The sequence below is a fragment of the Notechis scutatus genome, chromosome 6 (assembly GCF_049901735.1).
Source record: "Notechis scutatus isolate UNSWTSFEM ecotype Mainland chromosome 6, rNotScu1.2, whole genome shotgun sequence".
Classification (NCBI taxonomy): Eukaryota; Metazoa; Chordata; class Lepidosauria; order Squamata; family Elapidae; genus Notechis; species Notechis scutatus.
This window is the reverse complement of record NC_142014.1, coordinates 49,379,187-49,397,126: the sequence shown is the minus strand read 5'-3', so window position 1 is coordinate 49,397,126 and position 17,940 is coordinate 49,379,187. Positions and strand designations below refer to the sequence as shown.

Below are 17,940 nucleotides of genomic sequence, written 5' to 3'. Positions count from 1 at the left end.
TTTGCTGGCTGAGGAATTCTGGGAGTTGAAGTCCACAAGTCTTAAAGTTGCCAAGGTTGGACACCCCTGGATTAGAGTGTGGATTTCTCCTTGCCATGTATGCTTTGAATGTTCTGGAAATAATTTACTGAAAAGAGCATTTGACTATTTATTACCTCCATAAACAGTCTGAAGCAGGACAATCAGATTCTTATATTCTATGAGGCTGCCAATTATTCTGCTTCTCAGTGAGAAAAATATAGCATCACTATTTGCTGACAAGATTTTTAGATTTTTAATCTAGCATTTTTTTTTCTTTTTGCATTGCACTTTTGTGCATAACTCTCCAGTCCAATTCACTCTATCAAAGATATTTTGATGATGCAGGGGAGACACTGTAAAACTGGTTTGTTTGTTTTATTTGCCAGTGCTAATGGTCATAGCAGCAGCAGTGAAACAGCTGCTTCACTGTTCAATGCTACCTCCAAAAATACTATATCATAAATGAATTTTGTGAGAGTTGTTAGTATGCCTTGGAACTACTTGGCATGATATAGAGGCCAGGAAAGGAAGGAATGATATGCCCCATTTTTAAACAACTGAAATTTTAAACATGTTTTTTTAAGCAACTGAAATCTATTACAGCCATCTCACTTACCACACAACATATAGCAAAGCCTTTAGTCCTCGGTTTTTTACTTTCAGTCATATTTAATATTCTATTGATAGATCCTGTCCTCTAGAGCAGTGGTCCCCAACCTTTTTTGTGCCAGGGACCAGTTTCACTCAGAAACACTTTTTCAAGGACGGGGGGGGGTCGAGTTTGGTGGTTTGCTTGCAGACGTTTCATTATCTGACTAGGTAACATCTGATGTTGTTACCTAGTCGGGTAATAAAACGTCTGCCAGCAAACCACCAAGTTCAGGGAACGCTAATGCCTCCTCATTGCAACCCTGAGCGACAGATAGTCCCTGCAGGACGGCTGAGAAGCCTCGCCTCTCGGCCCTGCCTTCATCAGCCCCATCCCTCAGGTGTCTCCCTCCCTCCCTCAGCCTCATCCCTCAGGTGTCTGCCTCGTTCCTCTCTCAGTCGCTCTCTCACTCCTCCACCAGCCCAGGAAGAAACTGCTTCAAAGAAGCCTGCAGGGTGGCTTTTCCTGTCGGCGCAGCTTCCCCAAAGCGCCCGTTCACCCCCACCCCGCCGCCCACGGTTCAATCCTCCGTTCTGCCTGCCTGCCTTCGTTTCTGGTGGTTTCGGAGCGCAGTTTCTCTGAAGCGCCCGTTCACCCCCGCCCCCCGCCCCGCCCGCCGCCCGCAGTTCAATCCAGTGCCCGTTCTGCCTGCCTGCCTTCGTTTCTGGTGGTTTCGGATCCTCCGAGCGCCCGTTCACCCGCCCGCCCGCCCCACCGCCGCAGTTCAATCCAGTGCTCCGTTCTGCCTGCCTGCCTGCCTGCCTGCCTGCCTTGGTTTCTGGTAGTTTCGGAGCAGCTTTGGCTGAGAAAAAGAGGCGAATAGTTATTATTCTCAGCCGAAGCTGCTCCGAAACTACCAGAAACGAAGGCAGGCAGGCAGGCAGAACGGAGCACTGGATTGAACCTGGATTGATTGGCGGCGGGTGGGGTGAACGGGCGCCGGAGGAGCTGCGGCGACAGGAAAAGCCACCCCCACCCCCGGCTTCTTTGAAGCAGTTTCTTCCTGGGCTGGTGGAGGAGCGAGAGAGCGACTGAGAGAGGAATGAGGCGGGAGGAAGCCGAAGCCACTGAGCCAGAGAGTAGGACAGGCTTCGGTTGCTTCCTCCCTCCCCTTCTCTCATTTGTGTCCTTGATCCCCGATCCCAGCAGCATTCACCGAAGGCGAAGAAAGCCGCCATTTTTTTTCCTTTGCGGCCTGGTACAGAGTGCTCCACGGACCGGGACCGGTCCGCGGCCCGGTGGTTGGGGACCCCTGCTCTAGAGTTTCTCATAACATGTTCAGGTATATACACATATACACACAAGTTTTTCTCCCTTTCCTTCTGTAATGGATTACCAGGAATTTAACCAAATGTCCCACAGGTTAAAGTCGTCATGAAAACTTCATGTCATTGTCTACAGTTAGTCACATATAAGCAATTAAATAATTTGAAATTATTTTCATCTAGTAAATCTGCACTAGATACTAGCTGTAGACCTAAGGCACATTTTACGTGATGCAATAATATAGGTTCTAGTGTGAATTGAGATTTGACCCGATCCATTAGAATTAATTCCACACCAGCCAGGAATAGAGTAAGATTTAGAATTTATATGCACTCCCGAACTTCAATATTTTATGTTACAGTTTGTGATTCTAAAACACTCAAACATGCATATATTAGGAGGAGTGGTGGGATTCAATTTTTTTTTACTACCAGTTCTGTGGGAGTGGCTTGGTGGACGTGGCAGGGAAAGGATACTGTAAAATCTCCAGCAGAGGTGGTATTTGCCAATTCTCCAAACTACTCAAAATTTCCACTACCGGTTCTCCAGAACTGGTCAGAACCTGCTGAATACCGCCTCTGGAGGAGTTACTAAGAAAAGTGTGAAAAATAAAGAACTAAGTACAACAAATGCATTTTTCTATTATAGGTTGCACATGAAAGGTATGCAGACAAGGAAAAACAAAATCCTGCTTTAGAAATGCTTAGGAAAATAGGTTATCAAAAATTCTGCAGACTCTTCCCCCCTTTGAAGTAAGAAAAGTAACAGGAATTACATTTGCAGATCTGTTTTTCTTTACACAGCACTAAAGAGCCATGCTCTTCCACAGCAAATCCATTGTGTGGCAGAATAATGAACCTTAAGTTTCTAACTAACAAGAATTCTATCCAGCCAATGGAAAATAGTTTTACACATCTCTAAGTTGATTGAATATGTTTATTCACCTTAAATATATAAAATTGATTTCAGCAGATTTGTTTTCCTCCTTCAGTGCTTTTAGCATCTAGCCAGAGTGCATTTCCATGTTGTCCTCATATCCCCATGTAACCTAGAAACCTTCAGGTTTCCATATCACACAATACAGATTTGAGGGAATATTTATTATGTACAGAGGAATTAGTTGCTATGGTTGCAAATTAATATAAGAAATTAAAAGAATAGTATTGCTTTATGGAAATACACAAGAAAATGATTTGATTTAATGAAGATTTGATTGACTTGTCCCACAATTGGACTGACTTAAGTGAAATGAATGAAATATGATAGTCACAAAGAACTTTTGTCCTGCTTCCAGGTTGCTACAGAATGTTTGCTTTTCTATTTTCCTCTTATTTAAAATGCTGGGTAATGATAAGCGGTGAATGGTATTATGGTCTCTCTGTCATTGGCATGAATAAACAGTTATTCAGCCTTATCATTTCCATAAATTCTCCTTGTTAAAAAAAAAGTTTGGGAGAAGAATGTTCCTTTGCTTTTCTGCTCTTTGAACATATTTTTTTCTCAATGTCTACCAATGATTTTCTTGCTTTCCTGCTCATTCTATTTTATAAGAAAAAGAGAAGAGAGACCATTCTGTTGCTCTGGCTTCTTGTGATTGGTTCATTTTGTGTGTGTTTCTACCTTTTCATCAAATCCATAAAACATTAAAATCCTTCGATCTATCCAAGTGTGACCTTAGGGTATGGTCAAAAAACTAAAAAAAGCAACTGACATAATGTGATCAAAGCTCCGTCTACGTCTTATGTGAAACACATGTCTAAAAGAAACAGGCAAAGCTTTGATTGCTCTTGTCATCTTGATTTTCTTTTCCCTCACTCCCTCCAAAGACCCTTGTATTTGTGTGATCTACTCTTTAACTTTACCCTTATACCAACTAATAGAATCTTACATTCTGTGCTCGCTGTTCCAATTTAACTCGAATTTCCACTCAGCACTCTGAATGCCTTAAATGTTATTGACCTATTTAAATCAAGCTTTATTTTAAAGTTCCTTGTGAAAGCAAGCTTTATTCAAAAAATTCAAGAAGGTGTGTACTAGGCCAAATGTCACTAGCCAAACATGTACATGTATTGTACATGTATATGTACAATAGGTGATGGCAAGGCTACAACAGGTGGCTCTCCGTTGCATAAGACGACAACTTTTTCTCTGAGTGTCTGCCTCTGTGGCATTATACCTGTGTATCAGCCTGCTTCAGCTGATTCTGCTAAATTGGGCAGAATGTGGTGAGGAGGTCATAATCATTGTTATCTGTCCAGAAGGGCCCAAACTTTTCCAATGATTCCCAGTTTGGCATCTCACTGATGTCAGTAATGAAGAAAACAAGTTTGCTAACCAGCTGTGTCAACACTCCTAGCTTTCTAGAATGATTCCATTCAAAAAGGCAAATTAGTGGTCACTCTCTACTCTCATATCAAGCAGCTAACTTTTGACACAATTTAAAAAGTGTTTCTGGTAAGGTATTTATTGCAGTTGGTTCAGCACAACCTGAACTCTTTATTGGAGGCCGCCTTCTCAATTGTTCCATCTATAGGCAATAAAACATCACCCCACCATGATAGTAGAGGAGAGAGATGACCATGCTATTAACATGCAAAACCTAGCTAGAAGCATGATGGTGTTTTCTATCCAAGATCTGCTCACCAAAAAGCGGTGGCAATGATCCTTTGTGAGATCTCAACTGGTACTGGGTACCCTGTTCCATAAATAGTTTAATATGAATGCCTTTACATAAAGCCGGGCTCCAGAAATAACCTGTGCATCACCACTTTAGGTGCATAGCAGCAATTCTACCTCAGCCTCTGCCAAGCTGGTTATCCTGAAAATACTAGATTGTCCTCATTTTTCCTTCAGGGGAAGAAGTGGTATTGATATATGCTGCGGGAAAATCAATAAGACTCACATGTCTGAGAAATGGAATTTTATTTTATTTTACTTTATTTTATATATCCCTATTTCTAGGGACACTTGTATCAAAATATTTACAATGGCTACACATAAAATAAATGTTGAGCAATGGCAAGTATGACAGAACAATCTAGCAAATACATGTAAAACAGTATAATGAAGAAAGCGAGAAAGAGAATACTGTTTATACTAAACTTGCAACCCTGAACCCCTCCTTACTTTTCATATCACTCAAGTACAACAAAGCAGAGAGAGTATTAGCAACTTCCGAAGCATATTTTCATTATTTTGAACTGATCTATGTGGTAGGAAGGCAAATGGTAACTATGATGTAATAGGAAGTCTTTCCACTTTAATATAGCAATTTTCTGCTTGGCCCTCTCTTTGCAAAATTTAATTAGCCGATCTTATCCCTTGGGAGATGAACTATATGCAATAAAAACATGGAGGGGGGAGAGTTAAGATGGGCACACACACACAAATCAGAAGTGTCGTTTCTATTATCACAAAATTCCGACTAAGGAACCCTGTTTTATAGTACAAATAATTTCTTTCTTGACCAATGCAATATTAAGGTCTGCCCCCATCATAGATTATATATTATAGTTTAAATGCAAGTTCTAATATTGAAAGCCCCACTTTAACAATGTTCCACCCCCATTATATTCAATGAAATGAGAAAATGATTTATCTAATTTGATGCTGGGAGATGAGATCACATGAGCCAGAGTTGAATGCCTCAAGGATTGACAGCTTGAAGAACACAAACTTTATGGACCCAACAGTTCTATCTTCATAGTGTAGTTGTGTAAAATGGACACATCAAGTTTTTCTAGAAAGTTGCATATCTTAATGACATGCTTTATAATGAGAAAATAGTTTGCCTTTCTCCACCCTATTCCATCTTCCTTTACCATTCACCTCTTTTTCATTCCTCAATGGCCTCTGCCTTCTATCTTGTTCAACAACAGCAGCACTATTTCTTTACATGACAATAAAGAGTGGAATTTAAATATTTTAAACATTAAATTTAAAGGGTACAATTTAGATAATATTAAAACAGGTTGATTTTTCACATTTCGTATCTTTAATTCCAAGGAGTTTTTGTATGAAAACAAAAAGAGATGCACAATGGAGTAACATGTCTCCCATTCCAAATTTGGAAATAGGCACAGTGATAAATGGAACTGGTTATGGAACAGTTAGTTGCTGTTAGTTTGAGGTGCTGGTTAGTTTGAGAAGTAATTACAGTTCTGTCACCCAGGACTTCATTGCTATCCTTTAGCATCAGATGAATGAGGCAAGCACCTCATTTTATTTTATAATGTGCCCAGCTCTAACACTGTTTAATTTGGAAGGGAGGTTGATACTTCTAGTGTCTCACTTCATGATATCTTCTTGGATTACTAGAAATGGGTGGGTGGTGTTCATGGGTGTTATGTCATGCTGCTGAAGGATCAAGAAGGAAATTGAACAACTTATTTATTTCTGCCTTTTTGGCTGTCAGTGAAGGAGAACATTGAAGCCTTTAAATGGAGTCTGAGAGATATCACCTCTCTAAGCTGAAGATTCTTCAACCATCTTCATGGTCTTAAATTCATAATAGGAGAAGTCTACAGCAATTCTCTCTTGTGGAGTTTTCTGTGTTTCAGCATGTTGGGTGAATAGTGTATTCATTATTTCTGGCAAACGTCTCATAGCAAAGTGAGTTCACAACCCTCCCACAAGTCCCCCAATTTCTAATCTTCCCTCTCTATTTTACCCTGACAACTCTCATTTTTTCCTGAGTACAAGATACAGGATCCCAATAATGAAGCTAAAGCAAAAGCAGATCCAGGCAAGTATAAAGGAATATCCGTGGTGACCGTCTTTGAAATAGTGAGAAAATCGGGCCGTATAGATCGAGGCAGCAATCAAAATAAACAGCCCTGTGAAAACAAAAGCAACCAAACAAATAAATAATAAAGTAAAGTAAAATTGGGAAGACACTTTAATTCTTTATCCAAACAATTGTAGATTTCACAATGAAAAGAACTGGAAAGAAAAGGATTAACTTCCCTTATTTGAATATTGAAAAAAAATCCAACTGCTTTGTTATTATAAAATAAAAATATATTTTGTTTGAGGCATATGATTTATGATTACCTTATCAGGTAATTCAAAATTCAAAACCTAACATTAATAATGATAGGATTCAGTTGCATGTCTGCAGTAATTCTACACAGAGCCATAACTGATACCCTGAACACTGAACACATTATTTTCCCTTACCCATTTTTCTGTCTTTTTTCCCTTCCTTATCACCATGCCTGATAAGAAGTTCTTGAAAACTCCAATGCCTGCATATGCTACTTTGTAAACTTGAGTTGGTCTAAAAAAGATTTGTTTCAGGCTCAATATAGAATACTTCTATAGTCTCTTATATAGACAAAGACTATCTGAATGCCTTGGAATTATTATACTTTCTTCTCTGTAGTAGGCCCCTGATATCTATAGTAATGTAACTGTTTCTGTAGCCTGTCATTGAAAATAGTATCTCTTTCCACATACAGTGATTTTTTTTTCATTTTTAACATTGGAGCCCCTTGTCCAAGTTAGAAGGTAACCATGAGAAGGTAACCATCAGTAGCCTTTCACAATTATAAAATACCCTCCATGTGGAATTTTCCATGGTACCTTAACATCTATCAAAGAAAGAAGACTTCACGTTTAAGCTTTGGTTTCTATTTTCTTATTTCTGATAAATATTTTATTGTTTAAGCAATGAACTATGTGCCTCTTGCATCCAATAAAATTATGAAGTAATAGATAATAGTATTATCGTATTAGATAGGGTTCCTACTTGAGCAGGAGGTTGGACTAAAAGACCTCCAAGGTCTCTTCCAACTCTGTTATTTTGTTACGTTTACATTCATAAGATGACGGCCAGGATATACCACCCTTCTCCAGTATTTTGGACTAATTTCCAGTTTGCTACTATAGACAATGGTTTTCCTTACAGCAAATCAGCATAATGGATCCAGTGATGTAGAAGCGTTTCCCCTTCTCCATGGTGAAGAGTTGTACCACAAACATGACCAAAGAGATGAAGGAGAAGATGATGGCCAGGATCATGAAGGCCTGCACAGCCTTGAGGGCAGCTAAAGACACAAGGCAAGAAAGAGATAAAGGAATGCAGGAGTTCAATGTATAGCAATATATCAATACAGCAATATCCATAGATGAAAATAAACAATATATTACCCAAGTCATCATTTGGAACAGAAAGGTCAATGCAACTGCTTTCTGAACATTGCTTCCAGAGCCCTGAGGAGTTTGTTTTGCCAGAAATGGTGGTTACAATCCAGACCTAAAATAAAGCAGAAGAAACTTTCATATTTGGATTACTTCCCTTCAGGAACTGACATCAAGCTAAAACTGGAAGCCAGTTTAGCTGAACTTTTGCAAAATTGTCATTCAATAATTACTAGGTTTTCCAGAAAGGGTGATGTTTTTGTACCAAAAGACATTTTGGATTATGCTGAGATATGATACTAGAGTATTTTTTCAGTTATAGAATACACATTGATATGTTTTGATATGATAATTTTGATATGTTTAAGATAATATAAACTTAGAAAAAAGAGTTTCCAAAATGGAAGGCAATTACTGATGTGAAATATAATATTAATTTAGGGATGTAGTTGTTGCAAAATCCAGTCTAGGTTGGTTATTTGGACCAAAGGACTAGTCTTCCAAGTTTTCATGCTGGAGCCTATCCTCGGGGAACTTCTCTCTACTATAATGTGTGCCTTGGGCTATTCTATGCATCATATTTATGTGGTGCCTTCCTATTGGTTGACTGGTGTGTTGATGGATGGCTATTGATTGTTGTTTCCTTGTATTGCCAAGACCTTGGCTCCTAAGTACCTGATAAGTTGTGGTAGGTCAGTACTCCTGTTGACTGACAAGGGGTCCATTTTCAATGTTTCACTTATTTCCCTAGCTATCTTTATACCAGCATGGCCAACAATCTTAGCTGCTGCTAAATTGAATGTATGTCCTTGTTCATTGCAATGTATTTGCCTTCATTCAATAGTTATTGTTGCCCAGGAAACACTACAATTAGTTAATCCTAATTGGAAGCTCATCTAGAAAATTCATTTTGAGTTTCCCTTATTCTTGGGGAAGGGGAGGAAAGCAGATTGTTTTCCAACGAGTGAAATAGCTATTGATAAAATATTTATTTTAAAAAACTTGTTATGTTCAAACTACTTGCAAAGTGGTATTGAGATTGCTGTTGTTGTAGCAAATTTGGAAATGTTTGAAACCAATTATGATCTAAGATAGAGAAACTGGGGGAAGAAAACTCAGTAGGTATAAAATGAGAACATTCGAACCTAAGAACTGCCAGCTGGATTACACCAAAGGGCTATTTACTCCAGCACTGTATCACACAGTGTCATGTCTGTTTCATCTGAGAAATTTATGAGACAGCTCTTTTCATTGTTGTTTCCCAGAGGCTAATGTCTAAAGTACAGTATGCTGCATTTATTCTGGAGATAGTTTACAGCCACTCAGGCTACTAGTCACCAATAGCTATGCCTTCCTGAAATATCTACATCTCTCTTGAAGCATTTAAAGGGATAGCTATTATCACATTTATCTCTCTTGAGCTTCTTGGCTTCTGATAGGAAGACATATTTACTGCTTTGTCCTAGGTAATGAAAATGAATTAGCTTTGACTTTCAACACCTTAATACAATCGTATACACATTCCTTTGAAAACTGTATGACATGGTGATGGTTGCTCCAACTGATGGTGTTTGTCCTTGTATGCCAGGTATAAAGAACTGCCTTGTACTAGTTCACCTATTTCTTCACCAAGTGTTCAGTATTCTGACAATAAGTCTCAATGGCTTGAAGCTGAAACCTCTTACATCATCTTGATCTGATCCTTTTCAATTAGGACCCAAATACATAGCCTACTGCATGAAAACTACTACTGTTCCACTAGGTGCGATCCCTTCCTAGAGATTATTTCAGGAGAGCTAGCTTATCTGTTCACATATTCCTCAGCCTTCTGTTCACAGGGTTTGGATCTGCAGTACTTCCTCAGCAAGTCTGAAATGTAGGATTATCTTTTTCAAAAAAGAAAATAGAGATTCTCAGGTTTAGATTTGTACTGGATGTTAGGATAAAACAGTCGCTGATGGCCCCTTGACTTTTTGTTGAAGAACTGGAATCTAATAACTAAGATTATCAATTCAGTGAAATATAGAACAGCAAATTCAGGAAGCCATGAAGTGAATGACATAAAAGATGGTCAATTCAGAAAAGTCTACTTTAACTACTGATGCTGAATTTTTTTTAAAAAAAGTTTGCCTCATCATATCTTGCAATAATATATCTTAATGCTTGCTGCATTTACTCTTGTTTATAACACAACATATTTATAATTCATAAAGAAGGCTGAATCACTTCCATTCATGGGCATAGACAGGAGAGGGGGTCAAAATCACAAAAAAACGTACTGCAAATCACATGAAACTTTGCCCCTCCGTTGTCTGTTTTGACTGCCCCACCACCACCACCACAGATGAACTATTCCCATTGTGTTAATACCAGAAGCCAGACTGGCTGCTCCATAAAGTGGCTTCCTTATCATTTTGAGAATTCTCCATTACAATGCAGCCACATTCCCAGATTTTAAAAAGTGAAAATAATTAATTAACAAGTATCCTTTAGGAATCATTAGGTGCTAGATGCCTGCAGAATATGGCGGAAAGGGTCATACTTCTGATGTCATAAATATTGTGGTCCAACTGGATTTTGTCTTGAGCTGAATAGTCAGAGTTATTTGCTTTTTGATGCATTTGTGTCTTAAAAATACTTTTAATGTAATCTGATACGTTAGCTATAATTTCATTTATATATGGACCCCTTAGGCTACAAATATATTTTCTATGCTTCAAGGTTATAGTGCGCAGAATAGAGATCCATTTAGGGCAGATTTATTTAGAGGAGGGCCATTGCAACAAATGAAAATACAGTTGTTTATTTCTTGATATAATTTCCGTATAATTTTGGAGGCTACCCAATTCTTAGGATTTCAGATATCATATATATATATATATATATATATATAAACATAAAGCAATTTTAAAAACAAGATTAATGGGATATATGGGCATCAATTTTTCAGAACCTAGTCTAAGATACAGATCTTAGTATTACTTTATGAAAGGGTATAGGAGAGGAACAGCAGTGAATTCTTATAACTTACAACATGAAAATGGTTCCTTGGGTTTTATTCCTTGTAAAACCCATCGAGATGAATGTAACTGAGTGTTCCTGACAGTGGTGGGATTCAATTTTTTTTACTACCAGTTCTGTGGGTGTGGCTTGGTGGGCGTGGCAGGGGAAGGATACTGTAAAATCTCCAGTCAGAGGTGGCATTTGCCAGTTCTCCAAACTACTCAAAATTTCCGCTACCAGTTCTCCAGAACTGGTCAGAACCTGCTGAATACCACCTCTGGTTCCTGAGCTTTAAAAAAATCTACACATTATTTATACAAAAAAGTAATTAGGTTGAGTACTTCAATGATTCCCACACAGCTGATAGGGGCCCATTTGGTCTGAGAGAATCTGACGGAGAAAACATAGAGAAGCAGAGTAAAGGACAGAGTATTTTTGTTCTGGCTGCTTACTTCATGACATATTTTGGAGAATATCCTTGGGGAGAGAAATCTAACTGCATATTTGCTATTTTCCATATTCAAATGAGAGTCATGAGAATCTGGATTGCATACGACAAAGATATTCCTAAGTATCTCTCTCTATTCTATTCTCATGGATTTTTGATGAGGGGGGATAGATGCCAAATACTGGAAGAACAGAGTGCTGAAAAAACAAAGAATTTATTATGGTTTCCTGAGTTTTTTGGCTTCTGAATATCTTTCCTGTTTTTGTTCAATGTTGGCTTGTGTGCTATGGGTGTGTATGAGTGTGGATAAAATAAGTAGGCTGCTTCAGATAGAAGTATCCAGCAGATGTCATCATAAACTAAAGCAAAGGAGCCAGTTGATATGTAAATATGTATGGCCAAAGCAACAATGAGTAGGTCATTCCACTGTCTTCCTGCTTAGTTCTCTTCTACTGTTCATCAGCTAGTCGTCCAGAATCAATGCTGTGAAATCCAAGGAGGCTTATTTCCTAATAAGTATACTTATTCATACAACATTGGGTGTGGGTCATTGAAAATCAGTCCACAGCTGATTTTTTAGTACACTGTTTTCTTTTCCAAAGGAAATGGTGGAAAAAGTATATGGAATTTTGAATCTTTTACCAGAAGTTTTTTTAAAAAGCCACAAGTACTTTCCCACTACCCCCAGAATTGCTCAACCATGCTATTGAATCATTATAAAATAAATAATTGGGGAAAAAACTGTTCCCTCTTATTTGCTTATCTCCTGAGGGTTGTCCTTATTGTGAGCTTATTGAGATTAGTTTAATTAAGAGAACATAACAAGTTATGTAGTTTAGAGCTAATGTCTCTAACAATATCAAATCAACCATACATTAACTTTACTGAAATATTCATAGTAGTCTATAAAAGGAATAACAATAATTGGGGTATTCTTTTGTATTTGATTATTTGTTTATGATTGATGTTAGCAAAACTAAAACCATCTTAAATTTATCTTTCCAACCTGATCATCACTGGACTTCAAGCCACATTACCAGCTGCATAGACTTTGGATTGTAGAAATTTTAGCAGATCAGAAGGGAACCAAATAAGGCCAGATTGCTTCACTTTTAACCCTGGTTCTTTTGAAGTATCAACCAAGTTAAACATGAAAGGTTTTTAATGTAAGAGAGAGGGAGAGGGAAGGAGGGAGGGAAGGGAAAGTGAGGGAGAGAGGAGGGAGGGAGAGAAAAAGAGAAAGAGAAAAAGAATTAACAAAGCAATTCCTGCTCAATTAGAAAAAAACATTGGACTTCAAAACCTATTCACACAGTCACCAAGTGCAATCACAAACATTGGAAAAGCTTCTAGCTTGTGCTAAGTTAATTTTTTATATCCGTTGTAGGAGAAGAGCCATGCTAGTCTATGGTAGACAAAAATCAGAACAACTTTGGGATCACTTTCCAACTAACACATTTTATTACATTTTAGACATAAGACTTCACTAGCTACAGCATCAAATACTGAGCTATAGTTCCCAAAGGCCCTATGCCTTGTAAATAAAATGTGTTAATTTGAAAAGTGCTATAGACTCTTTCTGATTTGTGTATCTGTGCCTGTCCATGTGCGCGTGTGTGTGTGTGTGTGTGTGTGTGTGTGTGTGTGTGTGTGTGTGTCCATGTGAACTTTGTTTTTAGTAAACTGCATCTAAATACTAAACTAAGTAGTTTCAATTCTTCAAGCAATGTTAGAAAAGGCTATTTTGTGATCAAATTACATACTAGCAGGTCTTTATTGCCTATTGCATATCTATGACATTATGGCATTTTTGACATTTGTAGAGGCCTTGGTGTTCCCTTGAACTTGAATGTTTGTATGTTTATGTGTGTATATGTGTGTGTGTGTATGTTTTTTTTTTTAATTTTATTTTGCAGACATTTCATTAGCCAGCTAGGTAAAATCCTCAGAGGTTTTGTCAATCATAATAACAAATTAAACAAATCTTAAAATGCATGCAAATTTTGTCAGAGGAATTTCTACAATGTGGCCCAAAATGCCAAGTACTACGGAATTTAATGGGTGCATTATCTCAAGACTACTTTTGAGAAATTCTTTGCTTTCTGACCAAGGGTGTGGTAGGGAGCCTATCTTTTTTTGTACAGAATGAAAAAAAATCCTTTTGAAATTTACAGGGTGGGGCCATGGTTGTGCTTAATTTATTCAGTGCATAAATAAATGCCTAAAGTTTTATCTATTTTTTACATTAAAAATGCCTTATCCGCACAATTTCCTGGAATGGTGTATTTAATTATTGGGGGAAAAAATAGAAGAAAGCTGTGTGTGATGATCCAATACTGACATTAGACTTCCTTCTCTTCTGATTCTTGGTTGATTTATTTGATGCTTTAGGAACAAGGTTTTCAAGCTCAACATTTTGGAAGAGTGGAAGGAACAAATTTAGAAGAAGATTGCTTTATGTGGGGTCTTGCAAAATGGTTAGACCAATTTTTTTCAACCATGGCAACTTTAAGATATGTGGACTCCAGAATTCCCAGCCAACATTTCTGAACTTTGAATCTTGTTCAGTCACAGGTAATTCCCAGTCATAGAATCACAAAATTATAGAGTTGGAAAGCACATCAAAGGTCATTTAGTTTAACCTCTTGCTCAGTGCAAGATGCAGCAATTCAGATTCCATGAAGTGCTAATTTAACCAGCAAGTGCAAGCTTATTGGTTTTTAATTATCTATTAAACTATTGGTTTTTAATTATCACAGAGGACAAGTAAAATTGGTACAGCAAAAGAAAAATAGTTACACAGATTCATTATACGGTATAGTATTAACAGTGTATGTGAATGCAAGCAGTCCTAATAAGTCATAAATTTTAAAAGAATTCAGTTAATCGAAATGAGTTAATTTACCATCTTGTTGCTTTTGTTACTGATTTTTTTAATGCAGAAAAGACATTTCTGTAATAATATTGGAAATGAATGGTGCTACTCTGCTTGTCACAGTTTGATAGGAAATGGTGAAATAAAAGTTAAAGCTTTGAGAGGAAGAATTAAATTTGTTTTCAGCTATTATTTGGATTATCCACTTAGTGTCAGGAGTGTCAAACTGGTGGCCTGTGAGCCGGATGCGTCACACACAAGCCACACCCACCCCAGTTCTGGGAATGGGGGAAACATTGTGAAACATCATGTGACAGCAACGTGATGCAGCAAGTTTGTCACCTGTGGCTTAGTTCTATGTTTTTGAATAGATAAAAAGAGATACTAGCACGCTCCACTCAGTGCTAATGTTCATATACTAGTCCTAGAACCTGTTTTAATGATTTCAGTGCTCAACACATCTGGAAAACAACAGAGTGAAATATATAGCTAGCTATTTAAAGGAACATTCTCAATACTGATTAATATTTTTCTTTTGCATTAATTCAACCACATTTATAAATTTAGTTTTAGATATGACAGTACAGAAATGTGCAAAATTCATCCTTTGTTCCTAGGTGTTATTGTGCTTTTGTTTTTGCTGCTCTGTATTTGTCAAGTTCCAAAAATATGTAATCTTGAAATTGAGAGAGGACACAGTGTTTCGGCATGGACAGGAAGGAACCAAGCTAGATTTGTCATATAAACCAAGAATCCTGCCAAATGATGTCCCTCTCTCCCCATTGAGTTTGGCTTTGCCAAAGAGTTCATGAGAATGTTTTATGATTCCAAAACAGACAAGCTGGGAAAGACCTTGTAATTATACAACAGACTGTCTGGCAGGTAAGAGAGCAAAGGATCTTATAATTAGTATGTCCTAACTCACTCAACTTGTTTCTGAGTGGGATGGGTCCAGGTGTTTTCAGGATCAGGATAAGAGAATGGAATGATCTCTATTTCACACCTTTAGGCTGTTTTGAATTGCTGCTTTGTTTTAGTTAATACATGGGGAATACGCCAAGCCTTAGGGCGTTACTTCTTTTGTAATTTTCAACAACCAGATTTAGAAACCTTAACTCACATAAATAAACCAGAGGAGTTTTCTGTTGCTTTTTTTCTGGAGGTAATTTGTTTTTGGAAAGTAGTTCAGCATAAGTATATGGTTGATGAATTGGCTTTTAAGGATGTGTAAATCAAGAATGTAGTGACCTGTCTTCCTCATGCCTGCCACTCTCCAAATATAGTCAATTCTATTTGGTCCACACAACACCCAAAACTGTAATGTGATTTATTTGATCTTGCCTTAACATTCCTCGTGTGATCACATTTTAGTTTGCATACTATGGTTAAAGGCTTAGTATAGTGCAAACTAGCCAACTGTTGTTTATTTAATAAAATGTAGTTAAAAGATCCATAGTTTAGTGTGATGTCTGAAATCAGTGTAAGTCCCAGATTCTTAGGCAGGAGGAAAGGAGAAATTGAAGTCTAACATTATTAAATAATCCTGCATTTAGGGAAATGTACTGGACTCAGTCTGAAAATGAAGGGACTGGCAGCTTAGATCACATAGATCAACAAGATATCTAGTTCTAGCCTACTCTGTGTTATTGTAGTGATAGGATTTTTGTTGCTTTATAGCCAGGTATAAACTATGTGCAAAACTTCCAGCAAGACTCACACATTTGTCTTTTTTCAAAATTGTTGTGCTCCTTATCTCTACCCTGCCCCATAGAAATAGAAGCAGGATTGAAAAGTCTTGATCATCCACCCTTATACTTTCACCCTGTCACTACCATGGTGCCCATAACTATCAGATGTCCCCAAACACAGAAAAGCCTCTGGCTGCAAGGCTTTGAACCAAGTTGAGGAGATTATGGCTGCTACTGCAGAACAGAAATGTTGAGAAGGTTTTGCTACTTACGTTAGCAATAGTGGAGACAAAGAGCATGACGACAGTGGCAATATGAACCACAAAAATTCCAGCCAGTAGTACCAACATCTTGGCTCTTCACTTCAGGAACGATCTCAGATGCAGAGAAATCTTTGGGAGAGAAACAGATCTAGGTTAATCTAAAAAGCAAGCACTGAATGTAAGAGCGTGGTTCAATATTAGTTCTATGCAGGCAACAAAGGATGTATTTTTAAAAATCTGATCAGTGACAAAATGCAGTAAGTTGGATCTGCAAACACAGCGTCGACTTACAACCACCATCGACTTATGACCACGATTGAGCCCAAAATGTCTGTTGTTAAATGAGACATTTGTTAAGTGAGTGTTGCCACATTTTACAACCTTTCTTGCCACTGTTGTTAAGTGAATCCCTGCAGCTGACAAGTTAATAACCCGGTTGTTAAGTGAATCTGGCATCCCTATGGACTTTGCTTCTCAGAAGGTCGCAAAGGGTGATTGCAAGACCTTGCACGGAGCAACAGTCATACATATGAACCAGTTGCCAAGCATCTGAATTTTGATCACATGATCATGGGGAAGCTGCAAAGGTTGTAACTGTGAAAAACGGTCATAAGTCACATTTTTCAATGTCACTGTAACTTTGAATAGTCATTAAATGAACTGTTGTAAGTCAAGGACTACCTGTACTAGCAAATCTTTAGTTTAATTATTTTGAGATGTTAGTGAAACATTGAGTAAAAGTAATACATATTTGAAAAAGGAGCCTGAATAAATAAATAAATCTATAAAAATGTATAGGTGGGTAAACCTTTATTACATTTATTTTAATTTAAATCCTATTTCTTTACTATTTACATTTTATCCCAGCCTTCATTTAAAGCAGAGATGGAAAACCTGTCCCCATGAGACCTTGTTCTACTTTCAGTTCTCACCCAGTTTTCCAACTTTGCCCTGCTTCATTGGCTTTGCATTTGCCAACTTTTGCTCTGCCTTGCTCCCTCTAAATTAACCTTGGCAACATTAGGACTTCATCTCCCAGAATTCCCCAGCCAGCACACTGGCATCCTGGCAACCAAGATAGCACAGGCATAAACAAGGAAAAATACCACAAGCAGTACTCTTACCTTGAGGTAAGGTGGGGCAGCCTATAAATTTTATAAATAAAGAAGCAAACAAACCAACTTGGAAGAATCCTGGAAAGGGCTCCTCCACCTGCATTTATTTTTATTAGTATCCTGCAAACTCAACAAAGGCTTTTCTCTCCTCTTTAATGATTGGGGATTTTCTCCTGGTCTAGTTCTTTATTCCAGGCACATGCTATAATTCCAGGGTCTTTGGAGAAAGCAAATAGGTTATTGCTGACTCAGTTTAAAAGCTCTGATCCCCACTATAGAGACAATTACCTGCCAATCCACATATGCAGGTTCAGTAGTCTATGATACACAAGCATACCAAATAACTTGCAAGCAAAAAATATTGGTTTATGCATGATATAAGGTCTATCAATATTAGATGGCTAATGTTAAGCAGAGCTGCGTGAAGCCCAAGTCACACGTGCCTTTTGAATGTCTTGAGAATAGTACCAA

The 17,940-nt window shown here is 37.8% G+C and overlaps 1 protein-coding gene across 1 annotated transcript in view; it reads right to left on the bottom strand.

Annotated features, from left to right (window-relative positions):
- Positions 1 to 4,841: 4,841 nt before the first annotated feature.
- The window catches only part of EMP1 (epithelial membrane protein 1), a 32,171-nt gene continuing 19,072 nt past the window's right edge, over positions 4,842 to 17,940 (bottom strand). Inside the window, exons 2-5 of the mRNA XM_026694597.2 lie at positions 16,364 to 16,483; positions 8,087 to 8,192; positions 7,843 to 7,983; positions 4,842 to 6,771 (exon numbers count right to left, since the gene is read on the bottom strand). Of these exons, the coding sequence (XP_026550382.2) occupies positions 6,617 to 6,771; positions 7,843 to 7,983; positions 8,087 to 8,192; positions 16,364 to 16,441 (480 nt within the window). The 5' untranslated portion in view covers positions 16,442 to 16,483 and the 3' untranslated portion in view covers positions 4,842 to 6,616. The remainder of the gene's footprint in view (positions 6,772 to 7,842; positions 7,984 to 8,086; positions 8,193 to 16,363; positions 16,484 to 17,940) is intronic.